General features: G+C 43.9%; 1 protein-coding gene across 1 annotated transcript in view; it reads left to right on the top strand.

Annotated features, from left to right (window-relative positions):
• The first annotated feature begins 302 nt into the window (after positions 1–302).
• Positions 303–27,960, top strand: part of LOC119174164 (L-fucose kinase-like) — a 131,316-nt gene continuing 103,658 nt past the window's right edge. Inside the window, exons 1-7 of the mRNA XM_037424986.2 lie at positions 303–510; positions 598–749; positions 1,400–1,450; positions 2,952–3,080; positions 6,374–6,443; positions 13,590–13,687; positions 15,189–15,269. Of these exons, the coding sequence (XP_037280883.2) occupies positions 444–510; positions 598–749; positions 1,400–1,450; positions 2,952–3,080; positions 6,374–6,443; positions 13,590–13,687; positions 15,189–15,269 (648 nt within the window). The 5' untranslated portion in view covers positions 303–443. The remainder of the gene's footprint in view (positions 511–597; positions 750–1,399; positions 1,451–2,951; positions 3,081–6,373; positions 6,444–13,589; positions 13,688–15,188; positions 15,270–27,960) is intronic.

Genomic DNA, 27,960 nt, shown 5'->3' with positions numbered 1-27,960 from the left:
ATCATCATCATCATCATCATCACGGCAACGGGCGGTACCAGCTAAGTTCGAGACCTGCAACTGTGCATCACTGTTTTGAAGGCTATGCAAAGTGTTGCGTTGTTGCACCGTCCGCCACAGGTGACGCTAGCGACCGAGAACATTTTCAAAATGAAGGAGGAAAAGGGTGTGGCAGTTGCTTTTTTTTTCTCATGCAGCAGGCATCTTCCTAGAGGAGGCGTTGTTCTGGCTTGTCCTGGCTTTGTTTAAGCTTTGCCAGACGTCGCACAAAAATTAAGCGTTATAGCGGTTATAGCCAAAGATAGCCACAGCCTAGCTAAAGGTGTTGACATTTTGCCGAGTGATAATTCTGTAGAGCTTAGAGCGCCGAACATTCGTTGTCATGCGCTCTTTAGTCAACAGCCTTTGATAATTGCTTTTGGCTCCGGCATCACCAAAGCGCAATGTCTATCTTTGACTGCATTGTGGTCACTTGCTCCTCTCTTAAGTGGGCGACTGCGATTGAAGCAGGTGATGTCAAACATCCGGCGCGTGTACTCTGTTTGTATCTGCTTCCATCGACTTGTAAGTGTCAAGCTCAACTTGAATCTATTTCAGAACTGCGGATACTTCAAGCTCGGAATATCATTTCTAAATCGGCCAAAATACTTACCATCGAGGACCCTGCAAGTAACATCGGCAGTGGAGCTGCCACATTGAATGCACTTCTGGTAGTGACAGAATACTTGAGTGCTGAAAATGGATATACAGTAAGTTGAGAATTGCTAGACGTCGACACTGTAGTGCACTAATCTGATATCTTAAGATGAATTCCTGAGCTATTAAATAGCTTCCATTGAAATGTCGCGCACAGCTAGTCGCACTCCGAGGTCTTATTAAAAGAAGGGGAGCCCCAGTTGAAAAAAATTGGTTATGTGCAAAAAGGACGGAGACGAAAAAAAAAAAAAACACACAAACTAGCCCGTGTGTGTCGGTTCGTGTTCTGTCTTCGTTCCCGTCATTTTTGCATCTCCCCAGTTTTTCTCGAATATGAAAGCAACTAGCTGAGCAACAAGCCGTGTTGGGACCTGCTCTTTCTGGTGTCTGATTAGTTACGGTGGTTTTCTGCATCTTTTGCGGCTTCGACCCATGGCATCCGGGCTGCTTTGTGTAGAAGCTTCCAAGGTTCCATTTCTGGAGGACTGGCACTGCAGTAATGGCAGTTAACTAATTTAAACTGGTTACATTGTAGATGAATAAGCTGCAGAATTTCGGCTTGAGTGAAGGGGTAGCGCGGCAGATGCCGCCACCTCGCCTCTTTCTCTGGAGCTTGGCAACACCTCCTCGTTAAACAGTATTTGTAATTGCTTTCGCGATATCATGATATTAATCACATTTATATTGCTATATTTTCTTGCAGGTAGTGTCCCCTGATGTGCTTGAAAAAAGCCGGATTTTAATACTGCATCATGTAAGATATCTACTGTTGACTTTACGACACACTGTTCAAATCACAGTTTATTTGTTGGGGCCTGTTTTAATGTGGCTATGTTTTCTCCATTCTTTTTCTTTTCTCTCGTAAACCTCTCACTAGCGCAGTTACATTGAGTAGACACATGCATCCTATCTATTTTGGTTCGCTGAAGCAAACGTAAAAGCACTTGAGCTTAGCAACACTGGACCATTTTTTTTCACTTTGATCCCCTATTTTTTCTTATTTATTTTAGTATTCAGACCAGTGACAAACTGAGAAGAGCTGCAACGAGATCATTTTTAACCATTAAACTTACCCCTCAAAACTAACCTTTTCATTTTATTTTAGATTTATCATAGGCTCCACTTACTAAATTGCATACACGTTCAAGCTAAGCAATGAAAGTGCTGGATTTGGTGTACAACACTGCTGATTTTTCAATTTTTTATGCAATGCATTTGTTGCCTGATACCAGGCTCTTTACAGTAGGTTCCTGTGTAATAGTGGATTTCAAGCTGGAAGGCATCAAGTCCCAAATGCAGGCACACTTGATTTGTGCAAACTAGCATGTTACAAAGAGCAGCCTATGTGTTAAATTACGATTTAAGAACAAAGAGCATGTGCATGCTTGCCGTTCTCTTTTAGGCCACAAGCAAAAATGGAATGTGAATGTGTGAACAATTGTCAATTATACCACAGTCCTCCACATTTGTATATAACCCACAATCTTCGTGTAATGCAAAGGTTGTGAGTTGGTCTTTGTAGGTAGCAACTTGTCTCTTCATCCAGTTTGCCGTTCTCTTTTAGGCCACAAGCAAAAATGGAATGTGTGAACAATTGTCAATTATACCACAGTCCTCCACATTTGCATATAACCCACAATCTTCGTGTAATGCAAAGGTTGTGGGTTGGTCTTTGTAGGTGGCAACTTGTCTCTTCATCCAGTTTAATTTGTTTTCTCATTTTCACATAATTGCTACCCTTCAATTAAAGACTACAGGTAGCATCCCCTATGTTTTCCTTGGCATCATCATGTTGGCTTCATATGGTTGTGTCCAACAAGATAAAATGGGTTTCTTGACCCCTTCCTTGGCATATCTATTGAAGGACTATGGTGTATCGCTTTAACACAATCTTGAAGGACCAACCAGCCCAAGTGCTACCCGGTCACTTAAAAACAAGCTGCTTATAAAATCAAAAGCACACCAGTTTTCCCTATTCTTTCCTGGTGGCTGCTTGCAATTTGAACTGCCAGGCGACATTAAGTCATCATGTTGCCGTCAAAAAGAGCTCATGTAAGAGGTTGCACTGTTATCTTACTGGAGTACAATAAAGCACTTGTCATGCTGTGTTGTTGCTGTTGTTTTCTTACTACTGCCATCACTATGAAACCATCAGTGCTGTGACATCATACGCAAGCTTTTTTAATATTACCAAAATCTTAAATGCACTTCTCACAAAGCTGTAAAGTACTGTTCTTGTATATTTAACCTTGCAGGGCAGAGAATATCCTCTGGAACCATGTGGAAAGGCTTTTATGAGTGTGCCAGAAATTCATGCTGTTTCCATTGACCAGATCAATGGTCACTCTACCAACTTAGAGAATCTGTTCAATATCACTTCTCAGGTACACAATTTCTTTATGCTTATTGTTGTGCATAGTCTGGTCACACTTTATTCACCCTTTCCAGAGTTTTTTAGCCAGAAACAATAGAAAATGGCTGTTTTTTATTTGTTTGGTTATGCATGTCTTGAAACAATGAAAAAAAAAACTGTCTAATGGTGGCTGTATTTGCAAGATACATTTTTTGGGAAATATGCAGATAATTGGCTTCACTGCTTTTCACAATTGAAAGGATCCTGAGTCTCCTGTGCAAAAAATGTCAATTTGAATTTTGAAAAAAAAAATGTGACATAAAAATGTCGATTCAAATTTTGAAAAAAAATTGTGACATTGGGGCAAGTGGCAATTGTGACATTGGGGCATGAAAAAATAACTAAGATGTTCCAGTGGCAGTTGCATATGTCTGCATCCACTGCCGATGCGTCAACATGGTCGCTGTATGAATCTGATGATTTAGAGAAAACATGCTGCTTTGTGCAATCACTGCCACACTTTCAGGCGAACTGAAATTATTCATTCCACAAAATTTTGACAAACAAGCATTTTTTCTTTTCTTCTGAACAGAGCTGTTGCCAGCCTGCGTGTCCCACTCATGCACTGAGGTGGACGTTGTTTTATATTTCCGGTTACCAAAAGCAAGCCCTTTTTCCAGCCAATGCATGCTTTGAGTGCATTTTAAAAATATTTACTGCACCATCTATACAAGCCAAAAATAACTCAACAAAGTGAATTAGGTTAGCTTAACTGCAGTGCCCCCAAATGCTTGTTACAGGACGGACGAGCACAGTTTGTCCGGTGGGACCAGCATAAGCTGTGTGGACTTGCTCAGGCTACTTCAGTAGAGAAAGGGTTAACACTGTTACACCAAAAAACCCGTTCAAGTTGCGTCCACATATGTGGGCGCAACTTGCTTTTGCCTGAAAGAAAGGGCAAGATACATTGCACATAAGATTTGAACCTTCTTCGTGATCACTGCGTCTTGATTTAACCCCAATGTGCTGCATAGAGCTGCAGCTGATTATTTTAGTGCAAGCACTGCAATGTTTGACGGGTCACTCAACCTGCCGCGTTCCAGGACCAACATTATAAGTATTATTTTTCTTTGCTCAAAATAATACACCCAAAAACGAACTGCGTTTGCATTTTGAGCGTAAGATTTCCATTTTTATGTGTAAAGATTGGACATGACCGACCGCCAAATGATTACATATTTAAATTTATGCAAATAAAAGCGATTATCAAAGTTCACCAAAAACTACCCATTTCTTAATATTTTTTCTTGGAATGAAATACTGAGCATCTTAGAATGTTGTACAAAATAAGACATTTATGGACAGTTTATACTTCACGCCTGAAGAGGATAATATAAGCAATAGCTTTTTTGAACACCAAATTGTGCAACAGTGTTATGGTAGAAGCTTTGTTTCACACTTTATTCTACTTCATTAACCATCACTGTACTTACTTCAGCTTTATGAATTCATTGATTGTTTTCAAGCTCACATGTGCATTCTAGATAGTGTTAATGTTACTTGCATAATAACCAACTTCATGAAATGCCTAATTGCAGTCGACCCTTTGTGGTCCATTGTTGGGCGCTGCTTAGAACACAACACGACCACAGCAATTCGCAATCAGACACTGCACAAGTTCTTTTGTGGTTGATGTACGTGTGTATTTTCTTATTGCATGATGAGTCATCTCTAAATGAGTTAGTCAACTTCTTTTTCTTTAGCTTTGATTGCTTTAGTTTTGCGCTACAAGAGACTGAAGGTCGGTAGAAGTTTTGGACTGCTAAGGGTTAAAAGAGAGAACCACTGGCAAGGTTGTGCACTCACATAGCGAACATGCCGAATAAAGAAGCTGTAAGAGTCTAGCTTGATAAAGGAAAAGAGTGCAACTTTCACGGACACTTCCAAAACATGGGACGAAAGCACCCTGTCCAGTGTTTTCTTTCTTAGTCTTCATGCAAGTTGCACTTTTTTCGTTATGAACCTTTACCAACAATGCCCATTTAGCAGTTATCCTGCGAGAGCTCAGCTTGATAGCTGTCAAATGGGTACACAGCTATATGTATTGCCTGTCACACGGGATCTATATATGCAAAGCAGCCTTCTCCCGTGCTACAGCGGCTGACGGTGCTCTGAATTGTCAAACACCCACCATATCCACTCCTGTTGTAGCCTTCACTAAGACTCTCAACGAAGCACCCAAGTTCTGCCTGCAGTAATCTTCAGCACCACATCAGGAATGGAAACAGCATTCCTTATTGCAAGGGTACAAATGCACAGAATAAGGGCACGAAAATTTCTTTGTCCCACGTGTTTCCTTTCCTGTTATACTTCAATAAATATGGATGTCAACCAACTTGTCCAACATTCCACATTGCTGCATTTTATTGCAGCACTTTCTCATAAACTAAGGACATGTATTATTATTATTATTATTATTATTATTATTATTATTATTCACATACTGCAGCCCATTAAGGGCTATAGCAGGAGTGGGTGAAAAAAAAACAGAGCAGTGAATTACAAAAGTACCACTTCCGGGAACACACTACAATATAACACACGAACAAAATACAATATACATGGCAATTCCATTCAGTACAAAAATAAAAATCCAATGAATAGGCACTGCGGGGCGTACATATTAACAGAACAAAGCAAGGAACTATTGGTTAGATACGACTTCCAAGAGAAGGCAGGAATTGATTTATCGATGCACTCCTAATCTCACCCGGCAGTAAATTCCAAGTTCTATCGTTCTAGGAAAAAAGCTAAATTTGAATAGATTGGTGTGTGCGTGAAAAGGGGCGAGGTTTAGGGCATGATTATTTCGAGTAACGGTATTGTAAACACAGTTTTGCAAGATAATTTGCACAGTGCCTACTTCTTTAATTACTTGACTCCAGCAAAAGCTTTTGTTCAAGCAAGTTGAGGCGTACATTATTGAAATGTTATGGTGTCCTTTAATTTTGCTATATATTTGCTAACAGTCCTTAAGTTTATATGATCGAATTAAGAGAAGCTGGCGGTATTGACATGATTCTTCCTATGCATTACCATTATTTGACATTGTCCCAAGGCTTCTGAAATGTAGGACATGTGTTTATTTTGGTGTTTAGTTGTTAACAGCTTTCTTAGCATAGTAAATGGCAACAAGTCGCCTAGCTCCACAAGAAAATTTATAGAAAGATGAGCTACAGCTTGTTTTGGGACTCGGTTATGCATTGAAGTGACTGAGTTTGATTTTCTTAATGTTGTAATGAACTCTCTGTACCTTTCTGTCAGATGCAACAGAACGGTCCTCCAGGCGTTTGGGTCTGCAGCACTGACATGATTTTGACCTGCAGTGATGTCGGTATGGCAATATTATTTTGCTTCTTTGTAATGTTAAAGGGCCCCTAAACTATTCAGAGGTCGAAACTTGCTGTGGTGGGGGTTGTTGTGCACGAGTTTAAAACAAACGAGAAGCTGTGAGAATTTTTCAAAATAAAGCCGTCATGGTGGAGTCAGACGCATTTGATTATTGAAATGTGGTGAACGCCCCCTTCACCCTTTTCTTCTCCGCCCTCTGTTGGTATCCTCTCCCAAAGCTGCTTTTCTTTCTCGCCGAGCACCCCTCCCAATCTCGCGTGGCATGCAGGTGCACATGGGGTCTGTGCATGGCTAGAAGAACGTGTGCTGCTGGGAGATGGCTCACGTGGGCAACATGATAAACAACAAAAAGCGCGATCAGCTGCTTGAAGACTAAGTGGAAGTTGTAGGCCCTTGCTCGACCAATCCCAGCATGATTTGCATTATGCATCAGAGATTCAGCTTCTTGACGACACGCTGTGGCCAGAAAGGCCCGGAGAGAAAGGAGGATTGTTTCTCTAAATTTGTGGCGCGCCAACGGCTCATAGCACTGCCACGTGTGGAATCGTTGATCATGACGGTATTCTGCACACAATGCATGCGTTTACTTAAGATTTTCGAAAAAAAATATCCAAGGTGGTTAAGAAACCCTTTAACTTTAAAGTTTTGCTTACTTTGTATGCTACCTCATCAGCCATAAACATCAGTATATGTTAGCATTCAGTCAGTTAAATCATTTTTGCTCCATATATTGCAAAAGTGATTTAATAACCAAACTTTACTCTAAATACTGTTCACTATATTTTACCAGATTACGGTGATGTGTTACCGGCTTATGTTATGGCAGATCTCTTTCATCTACTGATACAGTTGAACATAAGAGGCATGCTCTGGGGGGCAATTCTTGCAGGCAGCATACAGGTCCTTGAAATTTTTGAAAACCCTTGAGTTTGAATAACTCGTTTTCAAGGCCCTTCAGAGTCCTGAAATTTTTTCTCGTCCTTGAAAATCCTTGAATGTTTTAACAGTGCACTCCCAGATTGGCATTTCAACCTCCTTAATGTGGTAGATTGCTGTTAACCCCCAAGTTTATATACAGTAATTTAACGTGAACGCACATGGCTCTTTTTGCGAAACTGCACTGGGAAAAAATTCAGTTTGTCTGTCGGTGGGGCGTAGCAATGAATGCTATCTCAATCATTCTCCTAATCCTAAGTGATTGATTGATATGTGGGATTTAACGTCTCAAAACCACCATATTGCCCTGCGTATGTGCCAGTGGTGGCGAGAACGAAGCAGCGCGAGTGTCCTTGAACGAGGGCAAAAGACGAAGAAGTCGTTACTGTCATCGTCTTCGGCATCGGTAGCTTCGAGCTGTCATATGTCTGCAGTGGGGGCTGTTCGGAAGTTCGATTATTGGCAACCCCACCCCCCGAGGTCGCTGCGTCTAGTTTCCCCGTCGCGGGCTGGGGGACCTGCCCCTGGTGACGTCGGCAAAACTGCGACAATTAGGTGAAGGAGATGGAGAACGTGACCCGGGCCTCGTTGAATTCTGTAGCGGTGTGTTCATAGGAGTGTCGTTGTACGTGCATCGATCGTCGTACGTAGGGTAATCATGGTAGCGAGGAAACATCGAGTACTGAGCGTCGCGATAAGGGCAAACTCTGTTAACGTGGCCAGCTTCGCCACAATGAAAGCATACCAGTCGACGGTCAGCGGTACGCCACAAATCGGTTTTCCAACGCTGGTAGGTAAGCGGGGACCCACTATTGAACCACGTTGTGGGCTTCACGCCCGCACATCCCCCGCACCTTCACCAGTGTGCGAGGTTGCTCCGGACAGCCTGCAGTGTTCGAAGCGCCGCAGACATTTACCAGAAATTGTCCACGTGCTTCGGATGAAACCTTATTTTCAGTGACTAACTGTGAAGTTTTGGTTTCGCCTTGCTTCTCGAACGTTTAACATAGGGGCGATGTTTTTTTTAAAGGGGAAATAATGCCGCACGTATGTGCCAGTGGTGGCGAGAACGAAGCAGCGCCAGTGTCCTTGACCGAGGGCAAAAGACGAAGAAGTCGTTGCAGTCTTTTTCCTGCGATCGATAAAGCGTACTTGTTTGAGGAGCTTTGTGTGCTCGTCGATCCCGCGTCGTCACATTATGATTATGAGAGACGTCAAAGTGGAGGGCTTTGGAAATTTCGAACACCTGGGTTTTTTTAACGTGCGCTCGAATGTGAGCACACGGCCACACAGCATTTTCACCTCCATCGAAAAGGCAGCCACTCCGCACCCGGGATTCGATCCTGCGGCTTTCTGGTCAACAGCGAAGTACCTTAGCCACTAGACCACCGCGGCGGGGATTCTTATAATCTCAATGACTCTTGTAAGTATGTGTTGTGTTCTTGAGAACCTATCAAGGCTACTAGATGTTTTTGTTGTAATTGTGACGCCCAATGAATTAACTATGCCCATTTATGTAAGTACCATAAAATTAGCCATATCTGAAGATTTTAGAGGAAAAAATTCCAAGTTTGCATGCTGCGAGAGCATGAATAACCTGCAACAGGCCTTGGAAAGTCCTTGAATATCCTTGAAGTTTTGCTTTGAAAACCTGCACAAACCCTGTTATTGTCCTTTTTATGAGATGTCTCTGATAAGCAGGGTACCATGTATGCATTTTCTTATCAACTTGTAATTTACTGTAGGCACACTCGTGTCTCTTACACTCATTTGTTTTTATATCAGTGTCTCTTATAAAAGGACTTGACCGCAGTTTATTTGGAAGAGTTCTGTAGAATGGTGTCCTCGTTCGGTTCTACAGTGAGGAAATATCAGGATAAGCTGTGGTCCATGTATTATAAGTGAAGGATGTTGTAGTTAGAAGGTTAACTTTCATAAGGATCCAAAAAAAGGATGCCTTTATTTACAAGTCCAAATTCGTTCACCCAATCAGACAGATAGTTATATCAATGTTTAGCTTCTAGTTAAAATTTTTTATGATAATATTTAGTTTGATGTAAATAAAATCACTAATGCACCTTGATATTTTTTTTTTTGTTATGAAGTTTGACCATTAAGTTTAATTTGTTTATTGATTGTTTGATTGCCCCAAAGCAACATACCAGCTTTAGTAGGCAGTATATCCGTCTAATGTGGTGCATACAATATAAATAAGTACCAACTTGCAGGAAGATCAGTTCTGCTGCTATGCGAGACTTCCGCCTTGCCAGGTGCTTATAAAGTGTAGTGCTTAGCGACTGAAACACTAAAATCAAACTTCATGGTGATGACTGCTATTAGCCTCAATAATAAGTGCTTGATCATTGCTGGGAGACAAAATGCTGCTGCAATCTGTCAGGAAGACTTGGGTAAGTTATGTGGGTTAATCTGTGGGTGTCAACAAGCAACCTGGAAAACTTTCAGTGCATTTGATCAAGAACTAACTTATAGCGAACATTTTTATAAACACATGAGCAGCCCAAGAGTTTGAAAACAGTGACGCACTCGCGACCAATGACGTAACAAGCCGCTTGCTTTGCAAGCATTTTCGAACGAGACTGGTGCCCACGTGGTGAAGGCGAGCGACTGTACCATGTGTTCCGAAAATGGTCAACGGCATGGGACTCTTCGGCAGGTGAAAATGTGCGGCCGGTACCGCAGAAACGGTTCATATTGGTAGTTGCACGAGGTGCCGAGGACCATGTGTTGCGGCAGTAACGAGCAATATGTCCAACGCGGTGGCGGTTGAAACGTATAGGGGGGTCATCTGCAGTTCGCCACTCAGCCGGGTTTCGAGTACGTGGAGGAAACCTTCGGTTGGCGGAGGGCATCGTGAAAGAGCGTTCATTGTCTCTGGGGGCGGTGACATGGCACACGGAATGCACTCCGATGTTTTCAAGCTCCTGGCACACGATGGCTTGAACAAGAGGAACAGTAACAGGAGTAGTATCGGTACTGCGCGAATTGAACACCGAGGGCGCCATTGCTTCCGTTTCCCAACGAACAACGCGTGTCAGGTCTTCCGGCGGCGACGGTCGTTGTGGTGCGGACTGGTCCACGCAAGTCGATGTTGCAGCGGTGTTTGGAAGTCGGGTGAATGTTTGCAGAATGCGGCGACTTTTTACTTGCTCAAACTGACGACACTCTGATGATCGCGTCCACGGTGGAACAGTTCTTGCACAGCAGGAGATTGAACGCGTCGTCGGCAATTCCTTTCAGGACATGCCTTACCTTGTCACACTCGCGCGCCTGTCAGCTGATTCTGTCCTTCATCTTCCTTTACTTCGTAACAATATTGTTTCATTGTCAGCTGCACATGCAATGGAGTTATTTGAGCTTTCTTCAATTTCTCATTGAAAAGTGAACTGTTTGTAGCGGCAGAAACTTGGGTAGAAGACCACGGCTTCCTTGCACGAATCACATGACATCACACGCGCCATGATAAAATTGCCGTTTCTGGCGATTGGCGGGGTTTGTAGCTGGTCACTTCTAGGGCTCGTTTTGCAATGAAATATTTTATTACGGTCCGTTTTTCTAACACGCAGAGGTACAATAGACACTTTTCTTCTATATTTCGTCAGAAAGCACGGTATGATGGGTGACTGTGTCATAGCCCCTTTAAAAGATGGTTGGCACGCAAACATGCACATAAGAGTAAAGACCAAGACAACAGAAATGCCAATTTATTCGCAAAGCATGTTCAACACAAACACCAATTTCATTTGCCCGACACCCATCGACAGCACGAAAAATTCTGGTTACCATGCTGGATAATTTTTAAGTTTGATTAGTCAAGCATTGCGCACTGACTTCAGCACTTCTGTATGTGCCGAGTATGCCTTCTATTAGAAATGCATGTGCCTTTTTGTAAATAGAAAACGAAAACGACGACGTTAACAGAGAGACCCTCGTGCAGTGTTTGGCCTGTGTGGCGTTTAGTAGCCTGTTTGAGTGTAGCCAGTGTGGCGTGTGTTTTATTATGTGTCAGTAAAGTATTCTTTTCATTATGAGGTCGAAGGCAACACTTCAGTAGTGGGATGGAAATTCCAGTCGCCAACGGATGTGAGTTTCACCAGTGCATGAAACTGGTAACCCTTACCCTGGTATGGAACGTATTGACAATAGAGTCAACCTGAGTAGCGGTGGAGACACGGACTTCAGCCACGGAGACACAATCACGGCTCGTGAACTGCTGCAAGCTCTTCAAGAAGAGAACAGACAGATATCGACCTTTCTGGAACGACTGATTTCGGCCAGCAAAGCACAGTCTCAACTAGTGCCAACTTTCCAGGTGATAACTCACTTTAGCCGCAATATCAGCCCCTTTTATGGCTCCGAAGATGCTACTTCGGCTTGCGAGTGGGTTGAAAATGTTCGTCGAACATCAAAACTTTATTCGCTTTCAGCTCCTACAGGCTGGAAATTGCCAACGCCCGACTGGTTGGAGCTGCCAATGACTGGTACCATTCGAGAAGCTCCCAAATCACGTTATGGGAGGATTTTGAGGTACGTTTCTGTTGTACCTTTGCCCACCATGGCTCCAGAGTTTACGCGACAGGCCATCACCTACTCTCAACTGGAAGCGCCACGGCAGAAGTAGGGGACGCCCAGTGTCTACAGGAAACAGAATCGCGCCGATTGCGGCCCCCAAAAGACACGTGAACCTGTTTTCCGAATGAGCCCCGCTATACGCCGGGAACTTTGTAGATAGCAAAGTACCGACTGCGAAGATATGTGAAGAACCAAAGCTCAAGACATCTACCGGAGCCAACGAAAAGCTGAAAGACAGGATTGACGCCGAAGCTTACTGCAAAGAAAGCAGACAAACTCGCAACCTGGTGCTACGAAAAAAGACAGCGAGGGGAAACCCGGAACGGTGAAAGAAACAGCAGGACATAGTGGCAAAGAAAGAAAGAGTAATGAAGATGACGAAGAAGCAGCAGAGGGACAAAAGGCCGCACATAAGAATAAGCAGGAGGAAGGCGAGGTTGCAGACCAGCCAAGCCAAGACGACAAAACTGAAGGAAAGAACAAGAAAGAAGATGAAAAAGCAGCCAACGGACAAAATGCGACAGATGAGGATAAGCAGGAGGACAGCAAGGTTGCACAAAACAAGCTACTGGAAGAATCGGTGAAAAGTGCCCGAGAACAGACTGATAAAAAGAACGAAGAGCCCCAGACCAACCCGAACGAAGATAGTGAGCCGAAGCAGCTGAAGCCAACAGAACTAGACGACGCTAAGAACATTGGAAACACCGGAGAAAATCCGCAGGAATATTCGCCACAGACGGGCGAAAAGCCGAAGCCCGAGCCGGACCAAGCGTTGAAACTGAAGTTTAGAAGAAAGGGCACTGGCATTCTGCATGTTGTCGCTTTCCTCGAGGTCAAGTCAGTCAAGATGGCCGGAAGCTGCGACATTTCCTTCAAAGTTTCACGCAATGAATGGGCGAACTTCTGCGTTCCATGAAGAACTTAACGTGCCAGTGGCCAGTGTATAAGTATAGCTGTTTTTTTTTTGTTGTTTCTGTTTGTTTTGTTTTTTCATCTTGTTTCTATCGTGTGTCATTTATCAAGTATTTCATGTGAGAGGATCGCTGAACATTTGAATGTTAAGTTAGTCAAGAACATTTTTGGGACAGCCTTAACGAGAACGTTAAGCGTTGCAGGATAGCCGAATGTTAAAAATGCACGTGCCTTTTTGTAGATAGAGAAAGAAAACGACGACGTTAACAGAGAGACTCTCGTGCAGTGTTTGGCCTGTGTGGCGTTTAATAGACTGTTTGGTGTTTGAGTGTAGCATGTGTTTTATTATGTGTCAGTAAGTATTCTTTTTATTACAACGTCAAAGACAACACTTCTGTCAGTTGATTCACTAAAACAAATTTATTGGTAAGTGCTTTTGTACCTAAAAAATATATATTTATGTGAAAACACACTATGGGGTTCATATGTTTCGAAATTTGAGCAAGCTTTGTTGTTTATGCATGTTCACAATGCAGGAGTTGCAGTCTACTCTTTTTTTTATTCCACTGTTACTTTTCACACATCGACATTAGTGTGACTTGTGTGACAATGTCTTTATTTGCTTCAAAAAGATTTTCTCAGTCAACATTCCTTATTAGCTAATTTTTATTAAAAAATTCTTGCTTTGCAGCAATCAACTGGTCGTGTGTTAAAGACTGCCTGCTCATATGCTCCATTTGCGATCCCTTGTATGCTGCAAGTCATGGTGCCGTCAAAGTGAACAGTGATGTAAGGGGCTTTAATTTGTTTGTTTGTGTGTGCGTGTGTGCGTGTGCGCGTGTGTGCGTAAGAGTGCTCGTGAAGTGCTTAGCAAGCTACCATGACACTATTTGCGGACCATGACTGAAATACATGTGTTTCTGTGAAAGCTGTTTTAAAGGGGCAGACTGGTCTTAGACATTTTTTTGTTCATTTCTTCAGTGATCTTGATCCAACTGCACAAGATTATGCACTTTTGTCTGCTGATTTCAAATATTTAATTAGTTTTCCTGTAACTCATCTTGTTTTTGATATAACTTAAGTTTACTCCCTATTGTTTAGGACTGCCATAGAAAAAAAAAGTGCTTAATTAAAAGTGATTATTAAGATATGCCAACATAGACTAATGGCTATATGTAGATTGAAAGTATGCAAGAGTTTTTTGTTTTTAGGTCTTGGTTATTTTACAGTAAAAGAAACTATCCATTTTCAGAAGCAGTCGGACTTGTGTTACAATTTTGATGAGTAATTAATTAAAAAGAATTGTGATCTAAATTCTACTCCCCTACTTGTATTCTTTGCCTACACAGGTTTTCATTGCAAAAAGATTTATTATTGAACTTGCCTTAGCTGCAGAGATATTGAGGCCTCAAAAGTGAACAGTCATAAATTACTTTGAGAAAAATGGAAAAAACTGAAAACACACACTTTCTTAAAAATCAACAATCATGGTTTGCATGTTTTGCAATCCTCAGAAAGGTGCTCATAAATTCGTAGCAGAACTTCTAACACAGGTGCTGGCAAATTATAAAGAAGTCTCAAAGTCGGTTCCCCATTTTATTGCAGGTTCTGCATTGTACTAGCACCAAGAATCTGGACAATTAGAAGGACATTACAAAAAAATTACCACTTCCTGGTGTGTGAAAATTTCCAGAGAGATAGAAAAATACTTTTAGAAACCTAATATGCTAATTTTAAAAAATGAATTTTTGGTCACTTTTTGGTCCCAAAGACCAGTTTGCCCCCTTAATACGAAGTAGGTATTTGTGGGTAGCAATACACACTAATTGCATAAAAAACATAGGCACAGTCATTTTTGGTCAGTGAAGTATTGTTGCAGTTAAAAATTTGGGCATCTTGTATCAGTGAGAAGAATATGTACCACTCCCGTGTCAGCTATTCATGCTTCGCACTGCTGTCAATAATCGCTGAAGTTGTGTGGATGTGTGAAACTTCCGTTATCCTGATTGCAGTTTGCAATTGTGTATTGACGAACTTCTCTAGCAGGGACATGTCATTATTTTGTCCTCAAGCTTTGTCTATCTGCTGTGCAACACATCTCAATTTCAACTTAAGTCTTAGTATTGTCATATTAAACTAGGCGATAAGGTGAATTTAATCTACGAACCTTGTGCGTTTTTACCCAGAAAAATATATTAATTATTTGTCGTTATATTTCGTGCCTTTCTACTTTAATCCTGTTTGACAGCCCTTTATTATACTGTAGTGCTATCCATTCTTTCTCTTACAGGGCATTGTTTCAAGCATTCTGTATTGTGGAACATTGGAAGCCTTGCACGATTACACACTTACTGATGGAACAGTTCTCGTGGTAAGAGTTTATTATTACTCGCTTGACAATTTTCTTCTAAGTCTGCTGTAATTTAGTTTTGTTTCTCCTATGCTAATTATTTTGCATCTACCTTTAAGTCAAATTTTTTTAAGTGACCTAATGAGTTTCTTGTTGCATGTTTTGTAAATGAAAATTTTCTAGATAGCAACGTGAATTTATGGGGTCCTTTACAACATTTGTATATTCTTGAGTATCTTCAGGCTTCAAGGTTTTGGACCACAATTCACTTCAAGGTACATTTAAAAAGCAATTGCAGTCCTTTTCTCATGTATAAAGGCCACTCTAAATAGTGTTCGCTTTTTGATTAATGTTTTTCTACAAATGAGCATAGGTAACTTATTAAAAATATAAATGCCACTTCACCCTTAGCTAGCATACAAATTGATGTCTAATCAGAATATAGATGCTTGTCTGCTAATGTCGATGTTAATTAAAAAGATCAAAGTAGATACATTTAGTCTCTAGCTTCCTCTACAGTGACATTGCATCTGTAATGTGGCACTTCAGGCATCATGAATTCAGCTGGAATTACTCTGATGTCTTGTAGTTAAGATGTTCATAATTCATACTGTTACCTATCTTTTATCAAAATTGTTTTCATATTAATTTATTTGATGTAACTAATGACTGCAACAGGCTTAATGGTATTGCGTCTGTTACGACAGAGACTAGACCAACACCCGCGTTTCCCTGGTTGGCCATTTGGGTCTTCTTCTTTATTGTGTGCTCACGTGCCCCCCCCTCGATTCTGTGCTCGCTTCTTCGCACGTCTGGTGCACAGCATAGCGTTTCCCGTCAATGTTTTTCCGCAGTAAACTTAACATCCTCCCTGGGCCACGGCGTGGTCGTGTGAACCGTTGAGCGGCGTGATGAACTTGCTGGCCGTTGGGGAAGCCAATCTTCCTCCTTTATCCGCAACACACTCCTGCGGCCACCAAACTCGCGGCAATGTTTGGATGCACAGCAGCAGAAGTTACATTGGCGAGCGAAATGCGAACGATGAAATAGGTGGGGTTGTTACACGGCGATGACAGAGAGCTTTGGGGAGGCAGTGATGCTTGGGGAGGCGGTGGCTTGTCTTGTGGGGGAAGTCGTCCAATCTTGCTATGATGGCCAGAGTACTTCTTCTTGGTCATGTTGTTAGCTATATTCAGGTCATACTGGAGACTTTGGCACTTCTTGCGTTGCATGTAGTATCAGGAGTATGATATTGGCCTTCTTTCATGGACTCCTGAGGGTTTCCGAAATTTGCATACATCTTAGGAGTCATATTTGTCCTCTGCTCCTGGTGTTGCATCTGAAGCTTCTATAGGTGCTGCGTGGTCATTTACTGCTCGTGCACTTGAGTGGTCACGTAGTCCTTCGCCTGTGCCTGGCTCGGAGATCCATCTGATCTGCTTGAAAGCTATAAGGTTGATAGACGATGATTCTCCTTTCTTTTTCGGTGAGAACAACGATGATGCAGAAGCATTCTGGCTTTTTGTGCAGCAACGCATCAAGCAAGGGCATTTTGGCTGTTTTCGATGACGTCGGAGACTCATTCACGTGCACTGTTATCAGTAGTGGAGTGTCGGACCATGTCTGGCGGCGTCGGTATTTGGTGGCATGGTACACAGTCATGGGGTTCGTGTACCTGGTGGAGTATGGCTCGTAGCAGCGCTGCTTCTCGCACTCCCAATCGTCAACTTGCTTGGGCTTGAAGGGAGATGAACTGGAGACCTTACCGCCAGGATCAGGTCTGATGCGCATGTAGGACGAGAAGTAGGGTTCCATGTGTTGTCTGTGGCGCAAGTCCTGGAGGTTCATGATGCCGTGCAACGAATAGTACATGTGTTTGCCCTCCTGATCTGGGAAGTAGGACTGCCTTGATAAGCTGCAGCTCAGACTGTGGAAAACCGGGTCCTTGCAGTCGATGCGCATGTTACACTCGAGGTTTCCCATGGACATCGAACTCTTAATGGCGGACCTTCTGGACGAATATTTGCACTGAAGCCACGTGGAAAGCGGCAGGTCTTTCGGCATGCGCTCAAAACTCGTTCGAGTTGTGGTTGATATTGATGTAGGCAGGCCACTGAGAGGCAAAGATGTCGCTTGCTTCGAAGTCGATGCAGGAGTAGTTCTGAGGCTGGTCGAAAGTGAAGTAACGGCCTGCAGCCACGTCGAGTCGAGAGGAGTCGTGAGGGTGGTTGCAAGCGAAGTCGCGGCCTGCTGCAATGTCTGTACGAGACGGGTCGTGAAGCCTGTCGAAAGCGAAGTCGCTGCCTGCAGCGATGTTGAGGCGAGAAGAGTCGTGAGGCCGTTCGTAGGCATAATTGCGGTCTGCGATCCTGCCACTCAAAGTTCTCGTCATTGAAAACGGGCACTTGAAGCTTCGGCAGCGCAACTCGCAAGCTTGGTGCGCGTGGTCTACTGTGATCGACGAGGGTTTTGCCGGTTTTGTCCGAGCGGGCAGCTCCCATGAAGTGGCTGAATGCGTTGCTCGTATCCGCATGCCCCAACTGGTTGGCTTCGTGGACCGTAGAGCCAACCGTTGCACGCACGTTCATGGCAGATCGAAGCCTGCCGATGGCTTTCACGATCTTCTCATGGTAATCGAGAGCACCCTCAACTGCTTTACCGAACTCTTCCTCGTCGAGAACGTCGGCAATCTACTTATCCAGTTCGTGAGAGCTGAATCTTTGTCACGGAGCCCATCAAGGATTTCCTGCAATTCGGCAATAGACCGTATTGTGTCTCACAGGAGGACCTCGGTGGCTTCGGATAGAGGTCGGGTCATGGCACCGCGAATGATGCCGCAATGTCTGCGTAGTTTGTTCATCCTGAGAACGTCTCGATGCTGAGGATGTCGGTTTTCTTCCAGGTTTTCGGCACCAATATGTTACGACATAGACGAGACCGACACCCGCATTGCCCTGGTTGAACAATTCATTCTTCTTTATTTATTGCATGCTCACGTGCCCCCGCCCCTGCGCTTGCTTCTTCTCGCGTCTGGTTGCGCAGCATAGTGTTTCCCGCCAACTTTTTCCACGGTAAACTTAACTGTGTCAGTTCACTACATTTCTGTTCCAAGTGTTACAGTAAACTCCCGTTAAGGCAAACTCTGTTAAAATAAATTCTTGCTGAAGACAAACAACACGAGAGTGTTTGATTTACCGTATACTCAGTTTAATAAAAAAATATCTGCTTAAGACGAACTGCGTAACAGGCCTCTTCTGCTAAGACGAACTCTCGCAGCAACCTACACCGACGAGGATTCTGCGCATCGCACATTATATATAGTCTTGGTCATTATATTCATTATATACATTCAGGAAACAAGAGAAAGCAAAAAAAAAAAAAAACACTTCCTGGCACGAAAACTCAAAGCAAATAAAAAACTGGGACATGGAGGGAAAAAGGAAGATAACTGGAAATGAAAGGTCAGCGCCTATAGCGGGTATCTCCCTAACCGGTAGGTGGAGAAATGGTCAGCTTTATCAGCAAATAAAGCAACAAAAAGTGTTTGTTCTTTGTATTCCCCTCGTCTTTTATGTTCCCCAACTGGAGTACTTTAGGGTACAGAAGAACACTAGAGCCTAGCTAGAGGAAAAAATGCAAGAGAAGGGGGGCGAAAAAAGCCAGATGAAAGTGAAAACAGGAATGAAGAATGTACATTATAATTGCATGAAACGGAAATCACAAATGCACTAGCACTCAGCACTAGCACTCCTATCAGAGGAGTCAGATCAGAGGAGGCAAACTGACCACAAAATGTGCCTGCGCACATTTTGTGGTCAGTTTGCATTGTTTTGCAGAGGACTTGTGCGCATTGTATCTATTTGCAGTAAAATGCAGTAGATTATGATACTCCCTTTTCATTATGAAAGTGTATGACAAAGGAAGGTCATTTCGCACACGAAATATAGCAGCATCCTGTCCTTTTTGTGTGTCAAAGGCTTGTGATCGTGAGTAGCCTAAACAAAGATCTTTAGGTGCATGTCATTCAGGAAAAGTTACTATGGGCTGAAAATAAGAAAATATCCGAACCTCAAAAAAAAAGTTTGCAGACTTTCATAAAAAACGTGGCATATATTGGCTTTGTTAAGATAGCGGCATGCAAGGGAGGCGTGTGCGAAAGTGACAGCAAAGCCAGTAAAACAGCCTCTCAGAAGGGGAACAGCCAGAAGAACAAAATTTCCATTATTTGAAGGAAAATTGTGCTTGTCTCTCTCTTTTTATCTTCTTCTAATCATCAAAATAGGGATGTGCTGCAGTTTAATTGTTAAAGTGTGGTTGCAATTTATTCAAGAGCATATTTATTATGAACTTGCAAAATCGAGTACTCATTAGAATTGTCTAAATACACTACATTAAAGCATACCTTTTATCTATCTTAAAGGCAGGGCCTGTCTATATTTTAGCAGCTAAAAACTTTTCGTGTTTGATTCTCATGCACTCCAACCACTCGCGATGTATACACTCAGGGTAAGAATCACATGAAAGTAGCTGATTAGTCGCAAAACAGGTGCGCGCAACTCGTCAGTTGACAGGAAACGTCAAAGTGAAGGTGCGACCACTTGAAATCAGCAAAACTCGACATTGCGGACACTCTGAAGCCAACAATGTCAATATCAACTGAGACAGGAAGAAGTTAAAAAAGATCAAATGTGTGGAAAAAAGAGTCATCCAAGGCACTAATCTGGCCTAAGCTTGCAAGGTCAGAAGTTCAATACTGTGTAGGGTGCTTTTTTTTTTTTTTCAGGAATAGATTTTCAAACAGTTAAGAAAAGAAGGTGAGGTGAGCTACAAGTCAGGGGAAGTTGGGAGTCGATAGACTGGCAGGTGGTATTCTACATTGCTAAGAAAGTGCAACAGAACCCCCTACTTAGAGATAGCGCAGCAGCCTAGCATGCCATGACAAAATTTGGTTCAAATGGAGATGTCAGACTATTCCCAATTGTATATTTACTTAAGGTGTGTGAGGAAGGAATTGTTTAAAAAAGAAGGGGAAAAAAATGGCAGCATATCCACGGAGTGAATGATGGAGAGTGGGGCAAAGCATTCGTCCGTCCATTCGTTCTTGCTTCCAACCGTCCATGCGTCCGTCTGTGTGATCGTCCATGCGTCCATCCGCCCGTCTGTTCGTGCGTCCGTCCCTGCGTCCGTCCATGCATCCACCCCTGCGTCCGTTCATGCATCCATCCATGCATCTGTCTGTGTGTCCGTTCGTTCATCTATTCAGCACTCCAAGTACCACCATCTCGCATCTTTTCATCATATATTCCCCATATAGAAACACCGCCATCCAGCGGACATTCCAAGGACTAAACGAGAGGTGGCACACGTACACTTTCTTACGGCTTGCGCTTCGGATCTACTTCCCACCTTTAACCACCTCGTGTTCATGGTATATACTAGTTCATTGTATTCATGGCACTGCGGCTCAACGCTCGCTAAACCTTTCTAAAACTAAGGAGGTTACACCCAGCGAGTATAACGTAGCAACCCTTTCTTGTGAGATAGTGCTCAATGTACATGCCAATGGCTGCTAATGGGGAATGAGAGACAGAAGCATTCGGCTTTTAGTTAACGTGCACGCCGCAAACTTCTTATTGTTCGACAAAGCACAGGAGAAATCGCCCACTGGCACCACCTTGCAGGTCGAAATGTAACACTGGTTACACACTACGACTGACTACGACTACGAGGGACGAACGGGTGCTGCTTTAAGGAGCTTCATCCTTAAAAGAGGTCTGTTGTGTGGCCTCACTGGCGACCAGCTGCCGGCAATCCACTTTCTCACCAGAGCAGGATTGACCACCCTGGTGCAATACCTAGCCACAACCTCCCATGAGCACAGCAACAGTTTTTATCAAACTAAGCCAAATAAGTGCTTTTTTGTTCCTTTCCTCCCCATTATAAGTATACCTCACTCAGTATTTTCAAGCAACATATTTGGGCATTTTTGGCATGTTAGCATTTGGTGTTAGGTGGCACTTCTGATAACACTAGCTCCTGATAATATTGTCGTTGTCTATATTTACTTCACTTCCCCCTTACAATGTGCAGGCACTTAGATATAATTATTTAAAAATTAATAAACCAACAAAGCACAGTAAAATTGGCATGATGTTTCTTTTTAACGATGTTTTTCCTTTAACTTTATAACATATTGTCCCAACGTATAAAAGGCAAGACACAAGACTTCGTTGCGACGAGAATAAGCAAGGCTGTATTCAAACGCAAGGACACAAGAGCAGACGACCTAACATCGTCTTCCTCAGAAAAACCAGCAACTGCTGCTCGTGCTGCTCGCTTCGTTCTCCTCTGTTGCGCCACCGACTATTCATCGTGACATGAGCTGCCCTTCCAGGAAAGCATCGTCCCGATGCTTCATTCATCATGGCGGCAAGTATCGCAGTCACTGGCAGCCCACGAGTTCATTCGGACAAATAGGGCTTCATGCGAATCACGTGCACAACTTCTGGTGCATGTCTTTGACACTTTGAACAATGTGGACTGTTGGTAAGAAACTCACAGTTGACGTCGGAGAACTTTATACGAACCGAAGTATCATCGTAAGAACTTCTCTGAGAGGCCGCGACGGCGAACTGTGGTCCAGACCCAAACTCTCTCTCTCTGCTTATAGAATACTGGTCAGTGATGTAGATTATAGCGCCTTGTGTTGTAGTCTTGCTGTCAACGAATACATATACGGGCAAGTTGTCGGGCTTCTTCTGCAAGCTGAGTTATGTAGTCAGGGCTTGTTTCAACGCCATCATTTTCATGCGGCAACAGCGTCGAGCATGGTTGTGACTTCACGGCTATACTGAAGACGAAATGGTGTCTTGCGTGCTGTCTCTTGCTGTGCCATATTGTAAGCCAAAGGGACATAAAGTAGTATCTCAACCCAGTTCTTATGCTCCAGATCGACGTACATGCAAACCATATCTGAAAGAGTTTTGTTCAGACGCTCCGTCAGACCATTCATTTGTAGATGGTATGCTGTTGTACATTGGTGACAAGTTCCACTAAAGCTTAAAACTTTGTGTAACAGCTCAGCTGTGAATACCGTTCTTCTGTCCGTTATCACTACGGATGGAGCATCATGCCTCAGGACTACATTGTCAATAAAGAACTGGGCTGCTTCACTTGCCGTGCTCCGCTCCAGAGCTTTGGTTTTGGCGTAGCGAGTGAAGGAGTCTATGGCTGCAATTATCTATCTGCGACCAGCGGATCAAGTTAAAAATAGTCTTAGGAGTTTTATCCAGACTTGAATGAATGGAGTGTCTGGAACATCAATACGATGCAAGAGCCCTGCAGGTTTGACAGCGGGCACTTTTCTACCTTGGTAGTCAAAGCAAGTCAGAACGTAGTGTTGAACGGCTGTTGTCAGTCTTGGCCAGTAGCATTTCTGTCTCACTCGGCATAGCGTTCATGTGTAACCTAAATTACCGGATGTTGCTTCGTCATGGTACGCCTGTAGTACTTCTCTCCGGAGGGGTGTTGTGACAACGAGTAAGTAGGTGTTTTCGTGAGGAGAAAAGTTCTCCTTAATAAGGACCTCATTGCACAAGCAAAAGGATGCTAGTCCTCTTGTGAAGAGCTTCGGCACAGATGATGTGCGTCCCTCCAAGAAATCAATAATGGGTTGCAACTCGGGGTCATTGCGTTGCTGCTGTGAGATTGTAGACGTGTTAACAACACCGACAAACGCCGCATCATCATTTTCGACACTTGCGTGTTTAGGTGGGGCGCGAGAAAGGCAATCGGCATCTGTATGTCACTTTCCAGATTTGTAAACTATAGCCATATCGAATTCTTGAAGCTTAAGGCTCCAGCGTGCCAACTGTCCTGATGGGTCCTTAAAGTTTGTCAACGAACAAAGAGAGTGATGGTCACTGATAACTTAAAATGGGCGGCGGTAAATATATGGGCAAAACTTTATAACCGCCCAAACCACCGCAAGACTCTCTTTTTCAGGAGCAGAATAGTTTTCCTCTGTCTGGGAGAGAGTTCTACTTGCATAAGCAATTGCTCATTTGGCACCATTTTCCACTGCATGAGTATAGCTTCTAAGCCGACATTGCTGGCGTCAGTGTGAACCGCTGTAGGAGCGTCATCATCAAAGTGTCCAGGAACTGGCGGCCTATGAAGACATTGTCGCAGCTCGTTGAACGCTGCCTGCTACTCTTCACCCTACACGAACGTGACGTCTTCTCGGGTGAGACATGTCACAGGTGAGGCAATACGTGAAAAATTCTCAATAAAGCGTCGGCAATAGGCGCAGAGACCTGAAAATTGTCTCACAGCCTTCTTGTCTGATTGCTTGGGAAAACTTGCAACAGCGACTATTTTGTCTGTGTTAGGCCGTACACCTTCACTGCTGACAAGGTGCCTCTAGAAAAAAGCTTTTCGAAGCCAAAATGACATCTTTTTGGCTTCAGCAATTACTCCAGCCAACCGTATCACTTGAAATACTGCATTTAGTCGCTTCAAGTGTTCGTCAAATGTCGCTAAAAATACAATGACATCATCTAAATATACCAGGCATGTTTGCCTCTTAAGTCCTGATAGGACTGTGTCCATGAGCCGCTGAAACGTTGCCGGTGTGGAGCACAAGCCGAAAACGAAAACTTTAAATTCAAAGACCATCAGGTGTCACGAATGCTGTTTTTCTCTATCTCTTTCGTCGGCTTCAATTTGTCTATACCCACTCCATAAATCCATCGACGAGAAATAACGTGCATGGCATAGTCGATAGAGAGAATAGTCTACATGAGGTAGCGGGTAAACGTCCTTTTTCGTAACCTCATTGATCTTGCAGTAATTGTCGCAGAAACATAAGGTGCCATCTTTTTTTTTTCACCAATACTACCGGCGATGCCCAAGAACTTTTCGATGGCTGAATAACGTCATCCTGAAGCATTTTTTGCACCTAAATTTCTATAGCCTCACGTGACCGCGTTACTACTCGATATGGGTTCTGCCATATGGGTCTTGCCGTTTTATCCGTTATAATGCGATGTTTCATCAGTGGCGTTTAGCAAACTCTGGACATCTAAGAAAAACAGTCCTGAAACTCATTCATCAGCTTCAGTAGGCTTTCCTTCTGTGTGGGCCGAAAACTTGGGCCAACATCGTCGAATAGAGATGCTGCCCCGGTGGCATTGGCTTTCTCTGCAGTCAAACGGCCTGCAACCTCACTAAGCTCGTCAACGTACGCGACGGCCATACCTCTGGCAAGAGGTCCTCGCTCAGCGCTGAAGTTCGTTACCAGAACGTGTGTGTGTCTGCAATTTATGTTTGCGATGCCTCTCGCAAAGGATTGGCCTTGGCTGACTAGCAACATTGTATTAATTTGTTCAGCGATGTTTTCGGAGTTGCCTGGTTGGTCGCATGTTACGGCCACGAGAGCGCTTGACCGTGGTGGGATGATCATGTAATCTTCGAATATGTGCAGATGTTTGCGTCGCTCATCTTTACCGCGCATATCTGACACTTGATCTGAGGCCATCTAAAATGTCACTGTCCTGTCTGGAATGTCTATAACGCCGCCGTATTCACACAAAAAACGGCGTTGTACTTTGATCACAGTACTCTGAAGACATCAGCAACTTTTCGAGTGACACAATTCACCTTGAAGTTCAGCCGGCATTTAAAAAAATCCATTCTCAAGATCAAGTCTCTGTAGCACTCCAACAAAATCACGAATGTGGCAACGAAGGCGGCATCGCCAGTATTAATTCTAGCAGTACACTTGTCATTCGACGACATCAACTGGACACCCACTGTTCATATGTTAGGCACCGTCCATGAAGTTTTAACTTTTCGAAGACAATTGGCAAGATCTGCACCAGTATTAGAAAGATCTGCACCAGTATTGACTAGCGTTGTCACAGGGAGTCCATCTATACAAATATCAAGGTTAGCGCTTACGATTTTTTTAGGTGTCAGCGACATCGCATGGTTCATTGTGTCGCACTGGTACTGGAGGTATTGCAGTATCTCGACGGGCGGCAACCTTCCCTCCAAAGGTCACTGCAGTGAGTTTCTCTGGCGAGGGCTGGGGTACCAGCCCCCGACAGTATCAGCGTAGCTACAAAGGTACGGCGAAAAGCTCGGTGCAGGTGATGAAGAGCAGGACCGGCGATATGGAGTGGATGGCTGTGCGTGGGGACAACCAACGCTGTTACGTTGGTTGTAGAAATGGTCTCATGGAAAGGTTGGCGGAAAAGTCTGATATCTTTGGTCACGATATGAGCAGAAGCGGTAAATATGGCCGGCTTCTCTGCAATGTAAACAAAGTGGACGGCGTTCGACGGCACGCCACAAGTTCGTTTTACGAACGAATGGTCGACTGGGGGCCATCCGTGGCGACCAAATAATGGCTGTTGGAGGAAGGTAGAATGGCGATGTTTCCTCGTGTGGGTTATATTGGGTGTCGTCACCGGTGGTGGCAGCGGCGTTGGGGTTGTATACTGTGTGGGGAAGCTGTCACCCCCTTTAAAGTTGTTTGCGCTGCCTGACATACGTGTCTCGCAGAAGCCGCATTCAGGGGCGCAACTATCGTGCGGTAGGTGGCGTGTTCGCGAGCATAGATCACCGCTATCATCATCATGGTTGTAAGAGCGGTAGCGCCGGTGGTGACTACTGGTGGCAGGCAAGCCTTGGTGGCGGCAGAGAGAGTTGAGCGAGTCTCTTTCGGCTGGTGGCGGTTGACGCGAACGGTTGTCTCTCGCGGTGTGTCCCCGGTGCACGGCACTGTGAGACGGCTGCCGAGGACTCACGCAGCGAGGAAAGCATTGGCGACGCCGTCTTTTGTGCGCACTTGTGTTTGTTATGTTGCTACGTACTGAGTAATATTGTGCAAGGATGTCTTAGCGTATTAATTACAATTGATGTATAATAATTTGGTGGACGATGTCATCGTTCTAAAATTAGTTAAATAAATGTGTATTGTTTGGTTTGTTCCGGCCGCGTCTGCTGTGACCTTTCACTCCAAGAGCCTGGCACTTTCGCCACGAGACCCCACAAATGGGAACACGGGCTTGTTGTAAGGATGAAGCAGTGAAGATGAGTTGTGCAGCACTGGCGTTGAACGACGCACAGCCGATGCATAGTTGACAGATCGCTAGTCTGATAGCGATTCAGCCAACGAAAATGCTTGCCTGATTTCCTGGCTTACAACTTCTGCAACTGAAGTCATTGCAGGTCATTTCAGAGTCACAAGGAGGCTGTGGGTCTTTTTGCAAACAACCTCATAAATAAGCTTCCGTAGAGAACCCTCACTGGCGGCCACTAGAGCAGAGATGCTGATCGGCGTATTGTTTGGTAGGTCATAATAGAGGCACCTTTAGCTGTAGAGCTCACTCGATAGTTGTAGCCTCTTGGATGAATTCCGCAACAGTTGTCGGGGAGTTGTGAAGAAGACCAGCAAACAGCTGTTATTTGAAGCCTTGCATCAAATGTCCAAGTTTTATGGCTTCAGGCATATATTTGTCGAAAGATTAGGGTTATGTCCTCTGCAAGCATGGCGACACTCCCATGCGGCTTCTGAATGCGTGACTGGATGTGTGGCTGAGCGTAATCACTGCAGTCGTTGCTTGTGAAGGTGTGCAGAAGTTGCTGCCGAAATTCATTCCACGAAGACAGCGTTGTCTCGCGGATCTCGTATCACGTACAAGCCCTGTCTTGCGCGAAAGCTTTTGCACGACAGTCCAACGGCTTGCCTTGGCGACTCACTCATACTGGGCTAACCAGTCCTCGGCATCTTCATAAGTCACACCATGGAAGGTCTCGGGAATTTGAGGCTGCTCAACAGTCAGCGGTGAAGCGCCTCCAGTTTTCATTTCTTCAGACACAATGCGTTGAGTAATAGCCAGATAAATTGCCTCGGGACTGAGGCCTCGCTGTCGGGTACTGTAGTGGTGGACAGGAGTATGCACTGCAGGAACAGGTTGCGGTGTCAGATTTGAAGTGTCTGGTCGCGTGATGCCAAGGCATCAGGCGTAGAAGTTCAGCATTTCCACCAGTGTCCAACGTAGAAACAGCAAGGCACAAAACTAGTTGCGACGAGAATAAGCAAGGCTGTATTCAAATGCAAGGACACAAGAGCAGACGCCCCAACGTCGTCTTCCTCGGAAAAACTAGCAACTGCTGCTCGTGCTGTTCGCTTCGTTCTCCTCTGTTATGCCGCCGACTATTCATCGTGACAATGTGATTACATCTGAAACGGGTAGATCATAAGGATTCCAAGCAGATACATTGAGTGAGGGGAGAACAGATTAATATACAACAAAAATAAAGCACAGAAAATGTAAAAAAGAACTATTATACAGCCCTAACGAAATCATCACACAATATAAAATATCTATCTAGTTAACGAAAATGGTTGCGGTCAGTGATTCTGACACGGGCTTCTGTAAGATACTTCAAAAGTGCAATGTCCAGTGGTAGTGCAGGTGAATTAAAAGCCTTAATCCTCCCAAAAATGTGTTTAATGCTCAGTTTTTTATGTGGATGACACGATGTACAGGTAGGGTGGCAACAGAAAAGTGACAATAGTGGCTGTGTTCTAATTCTAGACAGCATCGTAGATAGTCTACACTGACAGCTTAGAAGACAACATCGAGCCCATGTAGTCTGAGAAATGGAACATGTCTGGACGGATTCTACATGATAAGATGCC

The sequence above is a fragment of the Rhipicephalus microplus genome, chromosome 5 (assembly GCF_043290135.1).
Source record: "Rhipicephalus microplus isolate Deutch F79 chromosome 5, USDA_Rmic, whole genome shotgun sequence".
In the NCBI taxonomy this organism is placed as follows: Eukaryota; Metazoa; Arthropoda; class Arachnida; order Ixodida; family Ixodidae; genus Rhipicephalus; species Rhipicephalus microplus.
Note: the sequence above shows the minus strand (reverse complement) of the source record. Positions and strands in the feature narration are given on the sequence as shown.